The 21518-nt window shown below is 35.8% G+C and overlaps 1 protein-coding gene across 1 annotated transcript in view; it reads right to left on the bottom strand.

Moving 5' to 3' along the window:
* The window catches only part of LOC108304701 (intraflagellar transport protein 80 homolog), a 108139-nt gene that overhangs the window by 31159 nt on the left and 55462 nt on the right, over positions 1–21518 (bottom strand). The window contains exons 6-8 of the mRNA XM_017529011.2: positions 17679–17797; positions 14249–14323; positions 11234–11397 (exon numbers count right to left, since the gene is read on the bottom strand). Of these exons, the coding sequence (XP_017384500.2) occupies positions 11234–11397; positions 14249–14323; positions 17679–17797 (358 nt within the window). The remainder of the gene's footprint in view (positions 1–11233; positions 11398–14248; positions 14324–17678; positions 17798–21518) is intronic.

The raw sequence follows: 21518 nt of genomic DNA, 5'->3' as shown, positions 1-21518 counted from the left end.
ACAGTCCACCAATTTAATCAAGAAAAAGACTCAGGAAAAGGCCTGAATTCCTTGGCTCAGTTATGAGCTGGGGACCCAACACTTTAAGCACATGAATGGGCAAAATGATCGGGGGTAGAGAGGAGAAGACTTGAGGACACCTTGACACAAAAGTGCCATGTACTTTGGTCCAAAACCCCCTGGTGATGCCCTAAAGAAGACTACAATTAAATTGAGAGTACAGAAGTGCAAGCATTGATAGAATTAAGGTGAAAGTTTGAATGAAAACTGGAGAGTTTAAACAGACTTTATGTGAAGAGCCTGCGTCTCCTTTACTTGAATGTTTCATGGGAATAGATATTATGTCTGACTGGAACACTTCCCCTACCTACTACTGAAAGTCCCAATGGGGCTAGGTGTGGTGGCTCACATCTGTAATCCCAGCACTTTGGGAGGCCAAGGTGGATGGATTACTTGAGGTTAGGAGTTTGAGAACAGCCTGCCCAACATGGTGAAGCCCCTTCTCTCCTAAAAATACAAAAAATTAGCTGATGGTGCACGCCTGTAATCCTAGCTACTCGGGAGGCTGAAGCAGGAGAATCACTTGAACCTGGGAGGTGGAGATTGCAGTGAGCCAAGGTTGTGCCACTGCACTCCAGCCTGCAACAGAGTGAGACTCTGTCTCCAAAAAAAAAAAAAGAAAAAGAAAAGAAAAGTCCTAACGGGAATCACAACCAGATTGAGAGGATACAGAAATGCAAGACTTAATGAAATTAAGGCAAAAGTTTGTATGAAAATTGGTAGTTTAAACAAGCTTTGTGTTTTTTTTGTTTTTTTTTTTAAGAAGAAATTTTTGCTCTTGTTGACCAGGCTGGAGTGCAGTGGCACAATTTTGGCTCACTGCAACTTCTGCCTCCTGGGTTCAAGCAATTCTCCTGCCTCACCTTCCTGAGTAGCCGGCTAATTTTTTTGTATTTTCAGTAGAGATAGGGTTTTGCCACGTTGGCCAGGCTGATCTCATTCCTGACCTCAGGTGATCCACCTGCCTCAGCTTCTCAAAGTATTGGGATTACAGGCGTGAGCCACCACGCCTAGCCCTAAACAAGCTTTATGTTAAGTAGTTGTATCTCATTTACCAGGATGTATTATGGGGACTGATATTATGTCTGGTTGGAGAGCGTTTCCTCTAACAAGTAATATGAAACAGAAGGCATGTAAACCCACCCTTTAAGCAATATTAATTGGGAATACAAAACAGGAATAAATAAGATTACTCAAATTCACACAGGCCTTTAATATCAATCAGTATATGAACTAGTATGGATGAATTCTTTATACAATAACCCTGGGTGGAATGCAGATTGGAACTTAAAGGGGAAAGCCTATGAGCACCTCTCAGTGAAAATTACTGGGACTTTGGACTAGATAATTCCCATCTGAGAAGCAATTACTAGCTTGCTCTCTGACATTAATTGAAACTACCCCTATAACTGAAGAACAGAAAATAATTTTGAAATCTAATGTACCCATAATATCTTGGGTGATATTGGAGACAGATTCTAATAGGAAAGGCAATGCCCAGAAGAGTTTCATAATAAAATGTAAATGTATTGAGTAGAAACACATTACTGGGGAATGCAAAAAGTTACACAGTGTATATATATGAGTCGACCTGCTCTGACTGGCTTTGGAACCACTTGAGGAGCTGGCAGATTCAACACTCGGACAGTGGACTATAAACAGCTGTCAATTAACCAACAAATAGCTGCCTAGTTTATGAATAGCAGTTCTACTGTGAACGTACAACATTTTATTTGTAAGGCCACCCCTCTGACAGAAGGTGAAAACAAGCATGGTGGACTGCACTGCATGCTGTTTGCCTAGATATGTGAGTTTTTATTAACTCACAGGCAGTGGTCACATGGTCAGGCAGGAAGGACAGCTGAAAACTGGCCTATTATAGGGATGCCCATATAGGGTACAGCCTCAAGCAACTTACTATGGGAATGTGATGGCTGCATTAAGGTATGATGTATCAATGCCTATCAGGAGACTTCCCCTTCTAGGTTCAAAAGGTGATTGGAATTGATCAGCAAATACTTCAGGATGTCTGCTTGAGGTGGCCCCCTGGATACATGAAGCAAGTGGACACTGAGGGCTGCGCAATGCAGAGATGAACTGAATCTAGAAATGTTCATCTCATATGCTCTGAGGCACAAAATACCAATAACTGTTCTGTCTGCCCATGACAGACTGCAGATGGCTATGGGGCGGATTCCTTGGGAGAAAGGCTCTACACATAGCTGGAAACTTGGACTCATGCCAGTAGCTGGGGAGGGCTACAAATGGGTCCTGACATGAATAGATGCTGACCCAGCACTGGGCTTTGTTTAACCAGTGGCAGCCTGGCAAATACTAAGGGTACTATAAAAGAACCAGTAGAGAAGATAATTCATTGATTTGGACCACCTAGTCACATTTTATCAGACCAAGGAACATACTTTACAATCCACAATGTCCAACAATGGGCAGAGATAGCCTCCCCAGAGTAATGGTTTGGTGAAAAATCAGAATGGGAAGTTAAAACAGTGGCTCTCGAAAACAGGGAAAGGATGAACTGGCTTGCATGCCTGCATGAGTATGGCCTCAACAAGAGAGAAGCAAAGAGATAGATTCCTGCACTAGATATATTCCTCTGTTGTTTTTGTTTTGTTTTACTTTTTAGATGGAGTTTTGCTCTTATTTCCCAGGCTGGAATGGCACGAGCTCGGCTCATCATAACTTCCACTTCCCAGGTTCAACTGATTCTCCTGCCTCAGCCTCCCCAGTAGCTTGGATTATAGGCATGCACCACCACGTCCAGTTAATTTTTGTATATTTTAGTAGAGACAGGGTTTCTTCATGTTGGTCGGGCCTGGTCTCAAACTCCCGACCTCAGGTCATCCACCCGCCTCAGCCTACTAAAGTGCTGGGATTACAGGAGTGAGCCAACATCTCAGGGACTATTTTTTTTTTTTTTTTTGAGACAAAGTCTCACTCTGTCACCCAGGCTGGAGTGCAGTGGCATGATCTTGGCTCACTGCAACCTCTGCCTCCCAGATTCAAGCTATTCTCCTGCCTCAGCCTTCTGAGTAGCTGGCACAGCCTTCTGTGCCACCATGCCTGGCTAATTTCTGTATTTTTGGTAGAGACCAGGTTTCACAAGTTGGTCAGGCTGGCCTCGAACACCTGACCTCGTGATCTGCCTGCCTCAGCCTCCCTCTGTTTTTTTTGATGAATCTCAGGAAGAAGGGGGAGGGGAAAGGAGGATACTGGTATGGCAAAACAATTTTTTTTTTCTTCCCTATATCACCTCAGCTTTCTCCTCTCTGATGCCATGGTCCCAAGGTCAGGGCTACCGCTATAAATGCCAGAAGCAGAGATGGTTCCCAAGCAAGAAACTAACTATACTTTTAAGCCTTAATGTCAAAACTCCTAAGGACCTGATAGGATTGGTTGTGCCTTCACTTCATCTGGAGAATTCGGGGTTAATAGTGAATGCAGCTTTATTGGCTTGTAGTGGAAATAGCCTGTTTGCTTTATACAAATGAAAAGGAGACTAGCTGAGAGTAAAGGAATGAATAAACGGGTTGTGCAATAAGTAAAATATTACATTAATGCTTCAAAAGAGACTCAGAGCAAAAGAATGATATTGTTTCTTGGCTTAATTATAGCTGATACATGAAAGGGTGAAACCATATATTGCTGAGATCTCTCCTGCTTGGAACTTAACACACTTGAATGGAATCCTGCAAACCTCAGAGGCCTAAACTTGAAGACAACTTGGTCATAGAACGTGATGAGGGACTGGACTAATTATTAACGACTAGTAGAACCCTAGTAATGCACTAGTGTCTTCTGACTCTTATCTTATAATATGGTATAACACTGGAATTGTTGGTAAGTGTATGATACTGATAGTGATGGTCAGATGTACTGGGAATGGAATTTAAAAGCCTCCTATCTCTACCCAATATTGATTCCTCCAAACACTAGGCATATTCATACTGGTCCTATAGACAGGAATGATCCTTTTGCTTTAAGGGATCCATGGTCATAGACCAGGGGGTGATCTGTGGTATAATAAATAATTTGTCTGGTGTTTTGTCTTGGGCTCCTGGCAGTTAGCTTCAAAAATGCTTGGAATTTTCTGAGTGATAGAAGTGTCTTTGTTGTCCTGATAAGGTGACTCTGGTGAGCCCCTAGATAGCTTCAGGATAGTGACTGGTCACCAGAAAGACCAATCTCATGTTCAAAGGGTTGAGCACTTTCAACCCTCCACCCCACCCGCAACCTCTTGAGAAGAAAGCTGGAAACTCAGTTCAATCACATGGCCAATGATTTAAATAATCATGCCTAATCAATCAGATCATCAAACCCCAAAAGTCTTCTCTGGACACGAAAGCTCGAAGCTCAGTGGAGCTTCCTTGTTGAACACATTGATGTGCCAGGAAGATGATGTACCCTGATTCCATGAGGGCACAGAAGCTCCAGGCCTCACCCTATGTCTATCCTTTGTAATAAAATTATAATCATAAATTTAGTGCTTTTCAGAGTTCTGAGTCATTCTAGCAAATTATTGAACCTTAGGGGTTGATGGGGTCACCAAATTTTTAGCCAGTTGGTCAGAAATGCAATTATCCTTGGGAACCCCCACCCCCCAAAAACTAGTGCTGGCATCTGAAGTGAGGTCAGTCTTCACAGACTTTTGTCCTTAACTTCTTTTTTCTTTCTTGGAGACAGGGTCCCGCTCTGACGCGCAGGCTGGGGGGCAGTGGTGTGATCTCAGCTCACTGCAACCTCTGCCTCAAACAAGCTCAAGCAGTCCTCCCACCTCAGCTTTCTACGTAGCTGGGAGTACAGCTGTGCACCACTATGCTTGCTTAAGCTTTGTATTTTTTGTAGAGATATGGTTTTGCTATGTTGCCCAGGCTGGTCTCAAACTCCTGGCTCAAGTGATCCACCCATCTTGGCCTCCCAAAGTGCTGGGATTGCAGGCGTGAACCACCACATCTGGCCAACTTTTGGCATTGCACTAACTCTGAGTAATCAGTGTCTGAATTGAACTGCAGTACATTCAGTTGGAGTAGAAACAGATTAATTACTAACAAGTGAGATTCTCCATAAGTCATCAACACTGTATTTCAAATTGTGTCCTTATTGTAAAATATTCAACTCAAAGTTCCAGAATACCAGAGAACTAGGAGAAATCTTGAAGGACTTTTATTTGTCACAAACACTTGCTTTGGGAGCTAAGCTAGCTCCCAGTCTGAGAATTTCCCTAAACTCTTGAGGGAGGCTTTCAGAACCGTCCTCTTCCGTATCTCCAGTAAGCCCCTTAATTTTTAATTAGTGAAGGAAAAAGCATACATGCAAATAAGGTGCAGTCTACAAAATTATTTATTAAATTAGATAATGATTATTTTAGCATTACTTCTAAAGTGTTTTTCTTTTTGAGGGCTGCTTAGCAATGATTTATCTAACTGATAGTTGGAGAGATTAGCTCCTGTAATAAACCGGGGCAGGTATTTCAAGATTAAATATTTTCCAAAGATAATCAGGAGTTGATTCTAAGACAGACAGAACATATGCTTGGGTCAACAGGTAAATGAAAAGGTGTTCAATGTCATTAATCATCATGAAAATGCAAACCAAAACCATAATGAGATATCACCTCAAACCTGTTAGGCTATTACTTTAAGAAGACAACATGTTGGTGAGGATGTGAAGAAACTGGAACACTGGTCCACTTCTAGTGAGAATGCAAAATAGTACAGCCACTATGAAAAATATTATGAAGGTTCCTCAAGAAATTAGAATCAGCCAGGCGCAGTGGCTCATGCCTGTAATCTCAGCACTTTGGGAAGCCGAGGTGGGAAGAACGCTTACACTCAGGAGTTGGAGACCAGCCCGGGCAACATAGTGAGACCTTGTCCTACTAAAAATACAAAAATTAACCAGACATTGAGGTACCTGCTTCCTGTAGCCCCAGATGCTTGGAAGCTGAAGCAGGAAAATCACTTGAGCCCATGATGTAGAGGCTGCAGTGGAGCACTATTGCACTCCAGTCTGAGTGAAAGAGGAGACCCTGTCTCAAAAAAAAAAATTTAAAATAGAACTACCCAGCAATACCACATATGAGTGCTTATCTGAAAGAACTGAAATCAGGATCTTGAAGAGATATTTGCATTCCCATGTTCACTGCAGCACTGGTCACAATAAACAAGATGTAGAAACAACCCAAATATCTGTCGACAGATGAATGGATAAAGAAAATGTGGTATATATGTACAACGGATTATTATTTAGTCTTCAAAGAAAAAAGAAAATCCTATAATATGTAACAACATGGATAAGCCTGATGGACATTGTGCTAACTGAAAAGCTTGTCACAGAACAAAGACTGCATGATTCCACCTATATGAGGTATACTAAAATAGTCAAATTCACTGGAACAAAAGCAGATCCGGTTGCCAGAGGCAGGAGGGAGGGAGAAATGGGGAGTTGCTAATCAAGGGCATAAAATTTCAGTAATGCAAGATGAGTAAGTTCTAGGGATCTGCTGTACAACATTGTACCTATGCTGTATTGTACACTGTTAACAATATTGAATTGTACCCTGAAAAATGTGTTAAAAAGGTAGATCTCATGTTAAGTATTCCTATCGCAATCAAATAAAAATAAATTTCAATCCTAAAAAACTCCCTGGAAGCCACTAAATAGATATGAAATATTCATTAAGATGATGTATTTAAAAATTTCACTATATAAAAATAAACTTTTGGTAACTTTTGATGTAACAGCTCAATTTTCTCAGATTTATCTCCAACCTTACTTATAATAGTTCTGGTCCTCACCACACACATTCTAATTTCAGGCAAAGGAGTATCTATTGCCCATACTTCTCCATCCCTACTACATTCTTTACCTATATATTGTTGCTCTATCTGTTATTCTATCTGCCTGGCTTTCTCCGAAATATTATTCTATCAACGATCCCCACTTTCTCCTGCACCTTTACCCGGGTTCATTCTCAGCATACAAACAACTCTGATATTACCCTCACTTAAAAAAAAAAATCACAATTAAAATTATTTGCCTTTTTTTAACTCTAAACTTCCTGAAACAACAGTTATTCCAGTTTTTACAACTCCTACCCATTCTTCAACTTATGACAATTTGCTATTCAACCTCACTACACTGATGACCTACATGTTGCCAAATCAAAGACTATTTTTAGTCCTCACTCTAGGAGCCTATTTTTAGTCTTGACCTCCCAGCAGCACTGATGCTTCTGACTATCCTCTCTGTCTTGAAACTCTTATGTGGGCTACACATAACATTGTTTTCTCCCAGTTCTCTTCTATTTTGGATCATTCCTCACTCTCCTTTCCTAGCTTCTCCTTATCTGACAATCCTTGATCTTAAGGTTTTGTTCTTTGCAGATTTTTCACTATAAATACTTACCCAGTATCATTTACTTCTATGGCATCAATCACTATTTAAATAATGATAATTCATAGTTCTCTATTTCCAACCTCAACCTTTCTCTGATGTTGTGCAGTAGGTAAAGCTGCAAAAATTACAGGAGATATTCTATTGAAGAAGCCTGGAACAAATGCTGCCTCTGCCCCTTTCTCTGTATCACCAAGGCTTCTCTTAGTCTCAATCATAACAGTAGTATTGGTAGCTGTTGTTTATGCTTTTGAAAGATTGTTGGGAAAGAAAAAAACAAGAAGATTATTTTGATGGTTCTCTTTAAGTAATTCTCAAATTACTCCAACCCAAGATTAATCTCAAATAGAGTAATTTTATATGACAGCATATGAATAAGATTACAAGAAACGAAAAGATAGAAATGGCGTAAGACAGAAGTGGCATTGAGTACTCAGCCAAAAAAATTGGACAACATATACCGACTATAAAAATGCTACAATGTGTATAACATGAAATTTAATTCCAGAGGATCACACTAATACATTATTGGCTTCTAGTAAATCATAGGATGCTAAGTTGGAGGTCATTGGCTATATTCACAAAGAAAAGTCATGTTGCAATGTTTAGTTATCTTCTAAAGTTGCCAATTATGAAAAATAAAAAATAAAAATACTATAATAGAATTTTTAATTAAGTAGGGAAACAAAAATTAAAGTTTTGGCTTTCATTTAAAAAATGCTTTGGGTTTGGCTAATTCATATTATTTTCATAGCTATGCAAACTAATAAACTTTTTAAATAATAGCAGCCTTCCATCCTTTTTCTGACTATATATATATAAAAAGCTAGGGATATGCAGATGAACTCGTCTACTTTTTCCTCAACTGCAAGTGCACCTGATGTATGGGAGGCTGGTCCTGTTTTTCAGTGTTAACATGTAATAGAAACTGGCAGAATGAACAACAAAGGAGCTGTGAGTTGAAAGAGTTGCTTCTAAATATGAATAACTATCCCCCAACTTCTAGACATTTCTTTCAAATAATCACCCACACTAATATAGCATATCTGTGCAAAGTGAATAGGGAGAAGGAGGAGGGCAGAAACAGCAGCTCTAGTACTTAATCACCAAAAGGGGTACTCAAACCCACCCAAGATCTATTTATGTAGCACCTATTATAATACAGAGTACTACACTTGATGCAAGAATAAAAAAGTTCCCAAATTAGAAAGAACTAGTGATGTCAAATACAGATGGCACCCTTCTAAGGGTTAAATATGTCGGGTACTTCAATTGTATTTTCTATTGTTAGCACTTACCACTATTTAGCCATCAATAAATATTATTTTTTTAAAGGAACGTACAAAAATATTTTCCCTCTCAAGTTCTACAATAATTTTATTTTAGTTTTTTGAGTTTATATTTACAGCAAAACAGAATTACATAATTATCTTGTCTAACAATCTAAACTTACAGAAGTAAAACAGATAATTTATTGGCTTATAAATTCATATTTCTGTAAATGTTAATAATTTCTTATAGTTTTAAAATTCTACAAATTATCAATGGATTAAAGAATGAAATATGTTCCAGATATGAATTAACCACAGAAAATTTCAGAATAGGGTATATTGTATTCAGTTGGGATCACACATACTGTCATGCCTTGCTTAATGATAGGGATATGTTCTGAGAAATGTGCTGTTAGGCAATTTATCATTGTATGAACATCATAGAGTGTACTTATATAAACCTAGACAGTATAACTTACTATACACTAAACATAGAAAAAGGTAATGCACTATAACATCACAATGGCTAAGACATTGCTAGCTGACAGGAAATTTTTAGCTCCATTACAATCTTACGGTATATGCAGTCTGTTGTTGACTAAAATGTTGTTAGCAGGGCATGCCTGTACTTTATTAAAGCTTTTATCTAAAATACATGGTACTGAATAAGGAGAGCACAGACAACTCATAGTGATCACAGGGACTTTCAATCTTACGTTTATTGAAAACAAAAATCTGTCTTCCAAATTACTATTAGTTTTACAATTATATAGTTATCTTAATTCTGTCTGCTATCCGGATATTATTTTATTTCATTCTCTTTTCCTCATTTTTAGCCAGAAAGAAAGTCCTTTTTAAAAAATTACCAAATGTCTTCACTCAGAGGAGGCCTAAGGCATGAAGAGATAGAAAAGCTCTATTTAGGAGAATTGTATTTCCTATCAGTATAAGAGGTGCTATTATCTGAAGTACTGAAAATTAAAAATTAGGACAGTTCCTAGTTCATGAATTAGGTCTTCTGTGGTATGAACTGACAAAATTAATATTCAAGTCAGATTTTTTGGTAACAGTAATATACAATATTTCGTGATATATTTTAACAGAGAGAAACAATTATTTAATATATAATATTTTTCACTAGGTTTTTGGGATCACTCATTCTTAACTTTCCTCTTACCTCACGGGCTTCTCTTACTTTTATTCATCCCTAAGTACTGATGTGCTATGTTTAGTCCTCTTCTCTGTATACACTTGCTTCTCAGGTCATTTCATTCAGTGTTATAGCTTTAAGCACTAGTAGTATACCAATGACCACCAAAGTCATATTTCTAGTCCCAACCTCTCTCCCAAGCCTTGGGCTGGTTTATCCTATTGTTCACTCTCATCCCTTCTTGGCTAAGAAAGATTTAAACATACCAGGACCAAAATCAACTCTTGGTTTGCAGACTGGCCCCCTCCAAATGACCTCTTTCCCTGTCTTCTGTCTCATTTACTTAGGGCAAGCATAGGATAATATGCTTGCCTCCTCTCTTTCCTGCATGCCCACATCTTTACCATGGCCAAGTCTTTACATGATCTGGTTCCTGCCTATCTCTACATTGTCCTCTCCTCCCACTCTCTGGCTAGCTGATTTGACCCAGTCACATGGCCTTCTGGCAATTCCTTTAACATGCTGGTTGCTCCCACCTCAGAATCCTTGCACTTGATTGTCTGTCATTCCCCTGCCTCACCTTCACAACCCTTTATTGTCTCACCCTGCACTAGTCTTCTTCATAGCCTGTATCATTACGTGACAATTTATTAAATATTTATTAAATTTTAATTTTTATTTGTTAATTTTGTTCACCATTGTATCCTCAACGTCTAGAAAAGTAGTTGGCACATAGTAAGCACTCAATAATACTTACTAGATGAGTGAATCTGTGATATAGATATGCCCTAATAAAATGGTTTCATTGTACCATGTAATCCAAAACACCTGACATGCTTATATTTACTCATAAGTATTAATGTGGCCTGGATTTTTAAAAAGAAAATTTAAGTTATTCATACCTTTCTTTCACTTAACTTAAAAATATTAATTTAAAAATATAAACAAACTAAATAGTTCAATGAAGTGCAGTATTTACTATGTTACCAAATTGAAGAAACCTGGAACATTTAAAAAGATCAAAAACTTAAACATTAATATACATTTTTAGGACCACAACATTGAGTTCAAATTGTCTACCAACAGATCCTGAATATATATGTTTTCCTTATCACTGATCGATGTTGTGACGATATCTATTTGTTCTATTAACTGGATAAAATATGACAATTTTAGTTGCTTAATTAACTCATGTTTTGAAAACAAATTAGAAAGCTCATAATTCTTTTGATATAAAGTTAATGAATTGGTAGATAAGAAAATGTAAGTTAATTTATGAAAAATTTATAATGTTAACAAATTTCATATTTGACAGGAAAAATTATAAAAATGTACTTACTTTTTTCATCAGCTTTGTCTCTTATTGCTATGGTATCATTACTCAAAGATACAGTCTGTGCATTCAGAATATCTGTTCTCATCCCAGGAAATTTTGGAGATGAAATAAAGCGCCCTTCATACGAATATAAATAGATACTACTACCATCTACAAGAAGAAAATGTCTAAAAAATAAAGAATAGAAATAGATTCTCAAATATTGGTGGACTATATTTTCATTTTTATATTACAGAATAGTTTATCCTTGGGAAAAAATCTAAATCTTACAATTCATATAAATGTGTAGATATATAAGGAATAAAACATTTTAAAGATTGAAAGCCAGCATTGGTTGTTTTGGTTTGTTTTCTGGGTTTTTATTTTATGATGACGTAGGAGAAGAAAAATGAAAATGTCCCTAATCACCACCCTATACACTAAAATTCTGACTTATACCCACAATTCATTTCCTTTCCTAAAGAAGATTCTATACAAAGGCAATCAAAAAATCTTATAATTTATAATTCAGTGATTTGAATGCCAGGTGCTATTTGTTTCATGAAACAGTTTTAATATGTATTTTATAACTAAAGATTATGCTAAAAATAATTAAAAAGATTCAATACAGGTTAAAGTCTAAAGCAGTGAAAATGACTAAAAAAATTACCATGAGGACAAACATTTATTATAAATAAGGCAGTTGTGACTTTAAAATCATATGGTGACCATCAGTATGTATTCACATCTAAAAATTCCTATATTTTTGCTGCAGGGTCAGAGTCATTTGCTGTGTTGACAGCTATATTTAAGGTATAGGGCTCTGTGTAGTTAATTTTTTATTAACTCAAAACATAAATATTTTATGGCTGCTGTATTTTTCCTTTGAAAATTTATGAATATTGTACAAAATAATTCAAGCAATACAGAGAAAACAAAAGACCTCTTGAGATGCTACCTCCATAGAGATAACTATGCCAAAGTATGAACTTCCATAACTTTACTAACTCACTCATTCCTGACATACATTTGTTTCAAAATATTCACTGTTTTAAAGAATATCTATAATGTATATACATTGCCATATGTCTTCCCTACTTATTTTCCTTAGTACAGCTTCTAGGAGTGCATTACTAGATTAAAGAGCATACATTTAAAATTTTTAAATATATATTGTTATACTGCCCTTTGAAAAGTTGTATTGATTTACACACATACTATGACTATATTGGTATGCCTGCTTCCTTAATGCTGAAGACATTACTACTTTTCAAAATCTTATGTTTAATGTTTTAATATCCTTGATTCAGAACTGGTTCTTGATTAAGGAACTGCTAATTATTCTTTTTTTGCTATGGAAACAAAAGGGAAATAAACACCAAAACCAATGAAAAATTAGTATCTAATGAACACCAATTATACACACTTCAATTAAATTAATACTTGAGGATTGGCAGGTAGTGTATTTAATTGAAGGGTTTGGCCCTTACACGTGTCTGGTCATACATAATGGCTTATGAAAACTACATTTGCTAAACTTGACAAAGTGACATATATTAGTATGTATTCCTCTGTCTCAGTACTAAAAGCATTTTTCTTTTCCAAACAAGACACTATACCTTTTAACCTACTTGTGAGTAAACACCCTGTTTCAAGGGGCAAGCAACTCTAAGTGTATAAATAAGACAAATGATAGGTAGTAACTATATTTTTTTGGCTATTTATGCCATTAATATACGTTTTATTAAGAGTATATTCAATAAATACATTTATAAATAATGTATAAATAAATTTATTTGGAATAGAGTAGAAAGCATTTCAGAAATACGGTCTTTTAGATAGCTGACATCTTACCTTTTAAATTACAAAAATGACTGGCTTAAAAAAATTTATGGTATAACTAAGTAATTCATATATTTAAATTTCATTAAATAAATTACATAAAAGTTGATATAATATTTTCTTGGGCACTCAAGGTCATCAATACGGTGACCACATTTTTCAGTAACAATTTAACTGATAACTTTGATACTCATCAGAATCTGTTGGTGCTCAGAATCATTACATTACTCAGGCACACAGTTCTGTGCTGTTGGTTTTTCTATATTCCCTTGCCAGGCAGTCACTTTTCTTCCTGTCATTGTGCCAGCCTCTAACAGCCCACCAGTACCATTCTTCTTCTGGTTTTCTATTTATAAAGAGCTGTGGGCTAGAAAACCTGCTAATAAACACTTTTAAGAGCTGCCTACATAATAAGTAAAGGGATGAGTAATAAAGTACATGGTTTTAGCACAAATGTTTTATGGGTAGATATTTTAGGTAACTGTCGATTATATTTTCATAATTTTTTAACAAGTTTTATTGGGTTGTAGCTGTCTAAGTCCTCCTCTGATTCAGTAGAATAACACTGTATTCAAGAGACTGACAGTTTTCATGGAAAAGTGTAGGTTCTTGAGTAATAGCTATTCCTAATTTACTTAGTTAATTTCCTGGCATTTGTTAGTCCTGCATACACTGAATGTTTATGTAGAAACAACTAGTTTTCAAACTTCAGGTCACAGCCCAGCAGGCCCACAAAACCAGAGTTTCAACCAATATTTAAAACAAAGCAGAACAGAACAGAACAGAATGGAAAATAGGGGGACTGTGAGGTAAAAACTCTTTAATAGTTATTTGCCTGTGTTGCTTTCATTCTCTCATGTCATTACTCTGATATTTACTTGTAATGAGTTTACTCTCATCATTTAAAATAAATAGCTTTAAAATTTCTGTTTTAATTGCTAATATAAGTGTTGATATATATAATCCATATATAATCCTCAATAATTTTCTAAGAATGTTAAGAAATTCAGAGATTAAAATGTTTCAGAATCACTGATTTAAAGAGCTTATTTATTCTTTTTTTCTTCTAAAATGTATAACAGAAACAGGTTAGTTCTAAATGACTAGTACACCATTCTTTAAATTAGATGCTTTTACTAAAGAGTGCTTTTTGAGATATTTTAACCCCAAATCCAATAGTTAAACACAATAAATTACCTTTCCGCCTGCAGAATTAAACTAACAGTTCCTTCTTTGAGATCAAATATAATTGGTGTATTCCAGTTCTTTGTGCTAAAAGACAAATAAAATGGATAATTATTAACCTTTAAAATACCGAATACTTTAAAATAAGTAGATAGGTATTCATTTTAAATAAAGTGACTTCAGTTTCATAGCAATTATATACATACTTCTATTATAGCACTTGGTGCATTGTTCTGAAATTATTCACTTATATGTCCATATCCCCGACTAAAAAGCAGAGACTCTGTATCCCCAAGAACTTGCGCATAACAGGCATCCAATAAATGCTCACTGTAGTATTACAACATGTGAATTGAGGAATTCTAAGTATAAGTCTGAGTTCTGCCATTTGTTGGCTCTGAGTTTCGGCAAGTCATCTCATGATTCTCATTTGAAAAACAGTAGCAGCATGGCATAATGAAGAGATGATAGCTTTTTGTTAGACAGATCTGGATTAGAAATATGGTTTCACCACCTGTCGGCCACTTGATCTTAACAAGCTTAACCTGCTAAGCATTAGTTTTTTATTTGTAAAATGAGGATAATGGGCCAGGACTTACATAGTGTCCGGCAAACTACCTAATATAAAGCAGGTACCAGACAAACAGAAACTGTAATAACAGTAATATGATGAACATGATTATTTTTCCTACAGGCTTCCCAAAGTTATTGTTGGGTTGAAACAGAAGGATTTCTTTGAAGCATTCTGCAAACTCTAAAATACTACATAAATGCAAGCCATGAACATGCTTATTAAATGAATGGATGAATAAATGAACAAATAAATCATTTTGTTTTTACAGGGTAACATGAATCAAAGATTGGGGTGGGTAAAGGGAACATTTACAAACAGGAAAACCAATCCTCAAATAATAAAAGTTGTTCCACAGTTTAAAATAAGTTTTATTACTTCTATATATTCTGAATTTCTCTCAGTAACTTTCATAAAACCAATTCTCTAAATCAGATCAAATCTCATGTTCAAATGCAGAAGACTGAGGAGAGAAGGGGAAGAATACAGTGAGTAAGCAAACTGTTAGGCAACTGATCTTGGTTAATGCAAAGAATCTGATAATCATTTCAGTAAGTAAATACATGCAAAAAGCAAAATAACAAATAAATTACTGCTAATAATTAGTGATTACTAATTACTGATTATTAATTAGTTTGGGGTTCATAGATATGATAAAGATATGCTTTTGTACTTTAGAAAAAATATCACAGCATACTTTATTAATTAACCTTCATTCTTTGTCAAGAGAGTTGGTAAGCAGTGATTACGTGAGGTTTTTTTTAAATGTCCCTTCAGAAAAAAATCTGAGATTTCTGACAACTGATATATATAAATGCCATGAAAATATAAATTCCTTGAGCTATAAATGCTGAATAGAACATGAATATTTTCAATATAATTATCTGAAAAATCGAATGAAAATTTAATGTAGAATGCTTATATATTGTTTGCTTTTTCTGGAACTTCTTTTCATATAAACCAGTAAAGTATTTGCATGTCTGTTTTTAGAATTATATTATTATTACTAAAAAAGAGGCAACAATTATTAAGAATTTGGATTCAAATTCCTGCTTTCCTTTAGTAACAAAGTCAATAATCTGATGTAAGGCAAGTTACCTAATCATTTTTATGTCCTTTAGCTTCAGCTTTCAAATGAGAATAATAGTAAACATAAAAGACAGTAAAACAATTGCTCAATAAATGATAATCATTATTATCTAAAATGCTAAGTTTTTAAAATTTTATGAAATATGTTTTGGTGGTGATTCATTCCCACTACTATATCCTGGTATTTCATTACCACTGCTGCATCCTGGTACTAATAAATATTTTGTACCTTAATAAATGTCTTGACAATCAAAGAAGGGAGGCAAAGTTCAACTACAAAAGAAGAAAAGCAGTCTTACATTTGCCACACATTAACTGGTAAGGAAAAAGCAGAGTGACCAAAAAAAAAAAAAAAAATTAACAGCTACTAAACTTTGGGTATTTTTAAAGACAGCTTCTCTAATACATGTAACACCTAACAATACTAATCCTACAGATTCAAACATTATGTCCTTGCCATATAACTAGTAGAATAAAAGGGAAGTTATTATAGAAAAGTTAAGAGTCTGGCCTTTCTTCAAACAAACACTAAACTGAAGAGATTTCTGTTCTCCCCTGCCCCATGAAAATTAATGATTCACACACCTATCTGCATTAAAGAGACTGCGTGATCTCATATTCTATAATCCCTTCCACATATCTCAACTGCTTAACTTGGTATCTTTTTTGAATTTTCCCAAATTCTTACTGTTTCTCTTTCCCGCTCATGTAAGGGGGAAAAAAAAAACCTCATATAAAATTAAATTCCTTATTTCTTCATCCACTCACCTCTGTTTCTTCTATTTCATTACTCCAGACTTGGCTATTTGTCCCAAATTGCAGATTCTGATTAGTAGTAGCAGGTTTACACATAATGAGTGGGAATTTTAAAATATATAGTTGTAGCAGTTGTTAATTAAATTAAATACCTTTGTGTTGTGTACCACTAGACTTTAGGATACTAAGATGACAAAGTACTTTACATATTTTAATTCATTTATTCATTCAAAAGTATTCATTAAGTACCCACAACATGGGCACTGTGCTAGGTGCTGGGCATACAGTGGTGAATGAGACACGTATAGTCTCCATCCTCAATTTTATATTCAATGACTAAACTATAACCACATAATGTTATAAATACAAGGACAAAACTTTTAAAAATCCTTAACTATGTATAACTCTTGAAAGTATCATAATGGTTACTTGAGTTTTCTGGATAGTTGAAGAATCAACTGGTAGTACGCTAGAGCCAGCTTGTACTAGTTATTAAGTTTTCAGGAATTTTGTAAGCCAACTGTTAAAGCCATTATTTATTATTTGAGACGGGGTCTCCAGCCTGGAGTGTAGTGGTAGGATCACAGCTCACTGCACCCTGTCTCCTGGGCTCAAGCAATTCTCCAATCCCAGCCTTCTGAGAAGCTGGGATCACAGGTGTGCACCACCATGCCCAGGTAATTTAAAAAAATTTTTGTAGAGATGGGGGTCTCACTATGTTACTTATGCTGGTCTCAAGCTCCTGGCCTCAAACAACCCTCCTGCTTTGGTCTTCCAAAGTGCTGAAATTACAAGCATAAGCCATTTCGCCTCACCTGACTATTAGCTGTTGATGTACAAACCTTGTTAGATGTATTTTTGCTGCTCTAAGTTCACTTTCTCCCACTTCCTGGTTTGAGGTAGTTCAGGACAGCTGAGGTTTTGAGAAAGTTAACTTTAAGCCAAACCATGCTGATGTGAAATCCTGAAAATAAACTTCTCAGCACAGACAAAACTCTGAATTTTTAAGAAATGCAAGATGCTTACGAGAACACGTAACATTGAAGAGATGTTGAAACCACTAAATGCGCATAGTTCAAAGATGCTTTAATGACTCTATCACGGAATTCCAGTAAATCCACTGCATCATTAAGAACGTTACGAACCTAAACAAGGAAAAATAAAATACCAACAAACATCATTAAAACACAACCCAATTTTATTTAGATAAGTTAGCAAGATTTTGAAACACAAAAAAATTCAATACACTATTGATTACCTAATCATATACAAAAAGAATTTAATAGAAACTAGGCGTAAGATAGTATACCTAATTTTAAAAAACCAACCAACAAAGTATAGATACAGAAAATCTCTAAAAAATAAGTAGGAAAAAAACCTACAGAGATTTCTAACTTGCAAGCCAAAATGAATGACGTAGCAATGAAGTGATATGAAAAATACTCCAACACTGAGATATAGTCAAAGGAGGGTGGCATATTGAAGTTGGAAAGATTCTATGTGATTTCTGCCCAAAACGGTAAGAATATCTCTTTTTGGGGTTAGATTTTACTTTAAAATATACATTCTAAAAGAAGAGACATAATTGCTTTAAAAATCAAAAGTGGGGTAGGAGGTATTGGTAAACAAACCAATTACATAGTGAAGAAGCCAAGCTGCATGGAGTGAGGAAAGGTATTTCCATATGCAAAAACCTGGAGATCGTGTATAAAAAAGTCAAGCAGCAACTAACAAAGAGAGATTTGCTTATGATAGATTTATCATAAAAGTTTGTAACGGACTGTTTTACAGGGATTTAAAAATTTTGCAGTATTGGCCAAATATCTTGAAGTTGATGAACAAAGTGCAAGAAATTAAGAAAAATGTTGAGCAAGTTAAATTTACCTAATCTCTGGTCTATACTAGAATAGGTATTATGGGAGTATAGTAAGAGGTGAAGAATAGAGGAAAAAATGTAATTATACCTACAAATTAAAACTCCTTTAAGTTCTCCTCAAAGTGTTACCATATTTCTAAATATAATGTGACAATACTAAAGAGCAATGAAAGGGTATGGAAAGAAAAATAGGAAGATAAATCAAACTTCTTATAAGTACTTCAAAGAAGTACTTACGCCTACCAGGCACTGTCATGATCTAAATGTTTGTGTCTTCAAAATTCAAATCTAATCACCAATATGACAGTATTAGTAGGTGGAGCCTTTGGAAGGTTGTGGGCACTTATGAATGGGATTAGTGTTCTTACAAAAGAGGTCCCAGAGAGCTGCCTTGCCCATTCCGCCAAGTGTGGACACAGCAAGAAGGCGTCATATGAATTAGAAAGTGGGCCCTCACCAGACACTAAATCTGCTGGCACCTTGATCTTGGACTCCAAGCTTCCAAAATTATGAGAAATAAATTTCTGTTGTTTACAAGCTACCCAGATTATGGTATTTTATTATAGCAGCCCAAACAGAATAAACAGATATGTTACTTTTTTTACTATCTGCTCCCCAACTCCCATCTCCACCAAAATATTGACCCAGCAATCTCATTTCTAGAGTTCCGTCCCAAAGATAAACAAGCAAAACTATAAAATAACATATGCACAGACTATCACTATAGCACTATTACTAATACCAAAAAACTGGAAATAGCCCAAATGTCTATTGATAAGAGACAGGTTATATAAACTATGATATAGTCAAACAGGGGACTATTATACAGCTATAAAAAGAAATGAGGAAGATCTCTAGATATCCATGAGATACAGTAAAGTAAAAAAATACAAGATGCAGAACAGTGTGTATAGTATGATACTTTTTATCTTAAAAAGGAAAAAATATAAAAATATATGGATTTACTCACTTTTTTAAAGAAAACAAGAAATCTTAAACAGTATTCTAACATATTATTAGAATAATATTAATATTGTTATTTTAAAACTATATTTTGGGATATAATGTTTTTAGGAACCAAATTTTTCTGGTCAGAATGAGTTGCAATCTTAAAAAACCAAGAAGTAAAACTCTATAATCTTAAATTTAAATTAAAAACCTCAGTATAAACTTGTGATGTATTTTTATCTGTCAAAAACAAAAACATTTCTTCCCAGTATAGACTCAAGTAAAAAGAAAAAAGAAAAAAAATTTTGTCTAGAAGTAATGATCAAATCAATAGCAATGAACACATGTTATTTAGAGATCTGATTGTGTCTGCAAGTAACATTTCACTCCAAAAGGAACAAGGCCTTCACGGAAAAATGGTTGATTTTAGTCTAGATGGGAAATGTAAAAAAGAAGCCTGAAACATCTTGTCACACCAGAAAGCAAGGAAGCTAGTGAAATCAGTCAAAAGAATATAGGAGCCAACTGGCCAAACATGGGACAATCTGAGCATTAAAGAGAGAATAACCATGATGGGTAGAAACACATAAAAAAAAAGTTAAAATCGGCAGGGTGTGGTGGCACACGCCTGTAATCCCAGCACTTTGGGAGGCTGAGGAAGGTGGATCATGAGGTCAGGAGATCAAGACCAGCCTGGCCAACATGGTGAAACCCTGTCTCTACTAAAAATACAAAAAAATTACCCAGGCGTGGTGGCGCATGCCTGTAGTCCCAGCTACTCAGGAGGCTGAGGCAGGAGAATCAATTGAACCTGGGAGGTGGAGGTTGCAGTGAGCTGAGATAATGCAACTGCACTCCAGCCTGGGCAACAGAGCGAGACTCCATCTCAAAAAGAAAAAATTAAAATCTACAAATTTATAATGATAACATCAATGATAACAAAAAAGGAAACTTATTGGACTTGCTAGGAAACCAGCTTATTACTTGAAAACTGGAAAACAGGAAAATAATTCAGCATTTGATACCACTCCCCAAAGGGTAACCCAGTGGTGGAGGAGGCAAACAAAGTCTTTTATAGAAGAATTCTAGCTAATAAATGTGAAAGGAATGACAGAATTACAATGTTACCATTTCGCAATTCCCCAGTGAAAAATAGATCTAGACGACTATTATCAATGGCAGCTAAAAACATTAAGGTGAAAGTCCAATGGGGAAATATATGATAGATGAATCAGGTTTATAATACCCAAACACGCTGATCAAATGTTAACATCAGTAAAAGAGGGACAAGAAGACATATACGCCTCCTGATGCAATGCAACAGGAAGCACACAGCATCACCTAAGGCTTTAAACCTAATAACCAGTCTACAGGAAACACAGGATAAATGAACATATTAATTGTAATAAAGGACAAGAGTGGTGGCTTATGCCTTTATTCCCAGCACTTTGGGTGGCTGAGGTGGGCAGAACTCAAAACCAGCCTAGGCAAAAAGGTGAGACCCTGTCTTTACAAAAAACAAAACCAAAATAGCTAGGTGAGGTGACAGATGCCTGTGGTACCAGCTACTAGAGAGGCTGAAGTGGGAGGATTGTTTGTGCTTGGGAAGTCAAGGCTGCCGTGAGCCGTGACTGTGCCACTCACTCCAGCCTGAGTGATAGAGTGAGACTATGTCTTGAAAAAATAAATACATAAATAAGTAAATAAAAATAAATAAATTAATTAATAAATGTAATCACATCACAAAGATGGAATCAGTCAAATATAGAATGTGGGAAATTCAACAGAATAACCTGGTTTCTTTAACAAATAAACCATAAGTAAATAAATAAAAAGTTGTTTCGGGCTGGGCGTGGTGGCTCAAGCCTGTAATCCCAGCACTTTGGGAGGCCGAGGCGGGCGGATCACGAGGTCAAGAGATCGAGACCATCCTGATCAACATAGTGAAACCCTGTCTCTACTAAAACTACAAAAAATTAGCTGGGCATGGTGGCACGTGCCTGTAATCCCAGCTACTCAGGAGGCTGAGGCAGGAGAATTGC

This window comes from Cebus imitator, unplaced genomic scaffold, assembly GCF_001604975.1.
Source record: "Cebus imitator isolate Cc_AM_T3 unplaced genomic scaffold, Cebus_imitator-1.0 Scaffold56, whole genome shotgun sequence".
NCBI lineage: Eukaryota > Metazoa > Chordata > Mammalia > Primates > Cebidae > Cebus > Cebus imitator.
The sequence above is the reverse complement of the archived record's forward strand: the minus strand, read 5'-3'. Positions and strand labels throughout refer to the sequence as shown.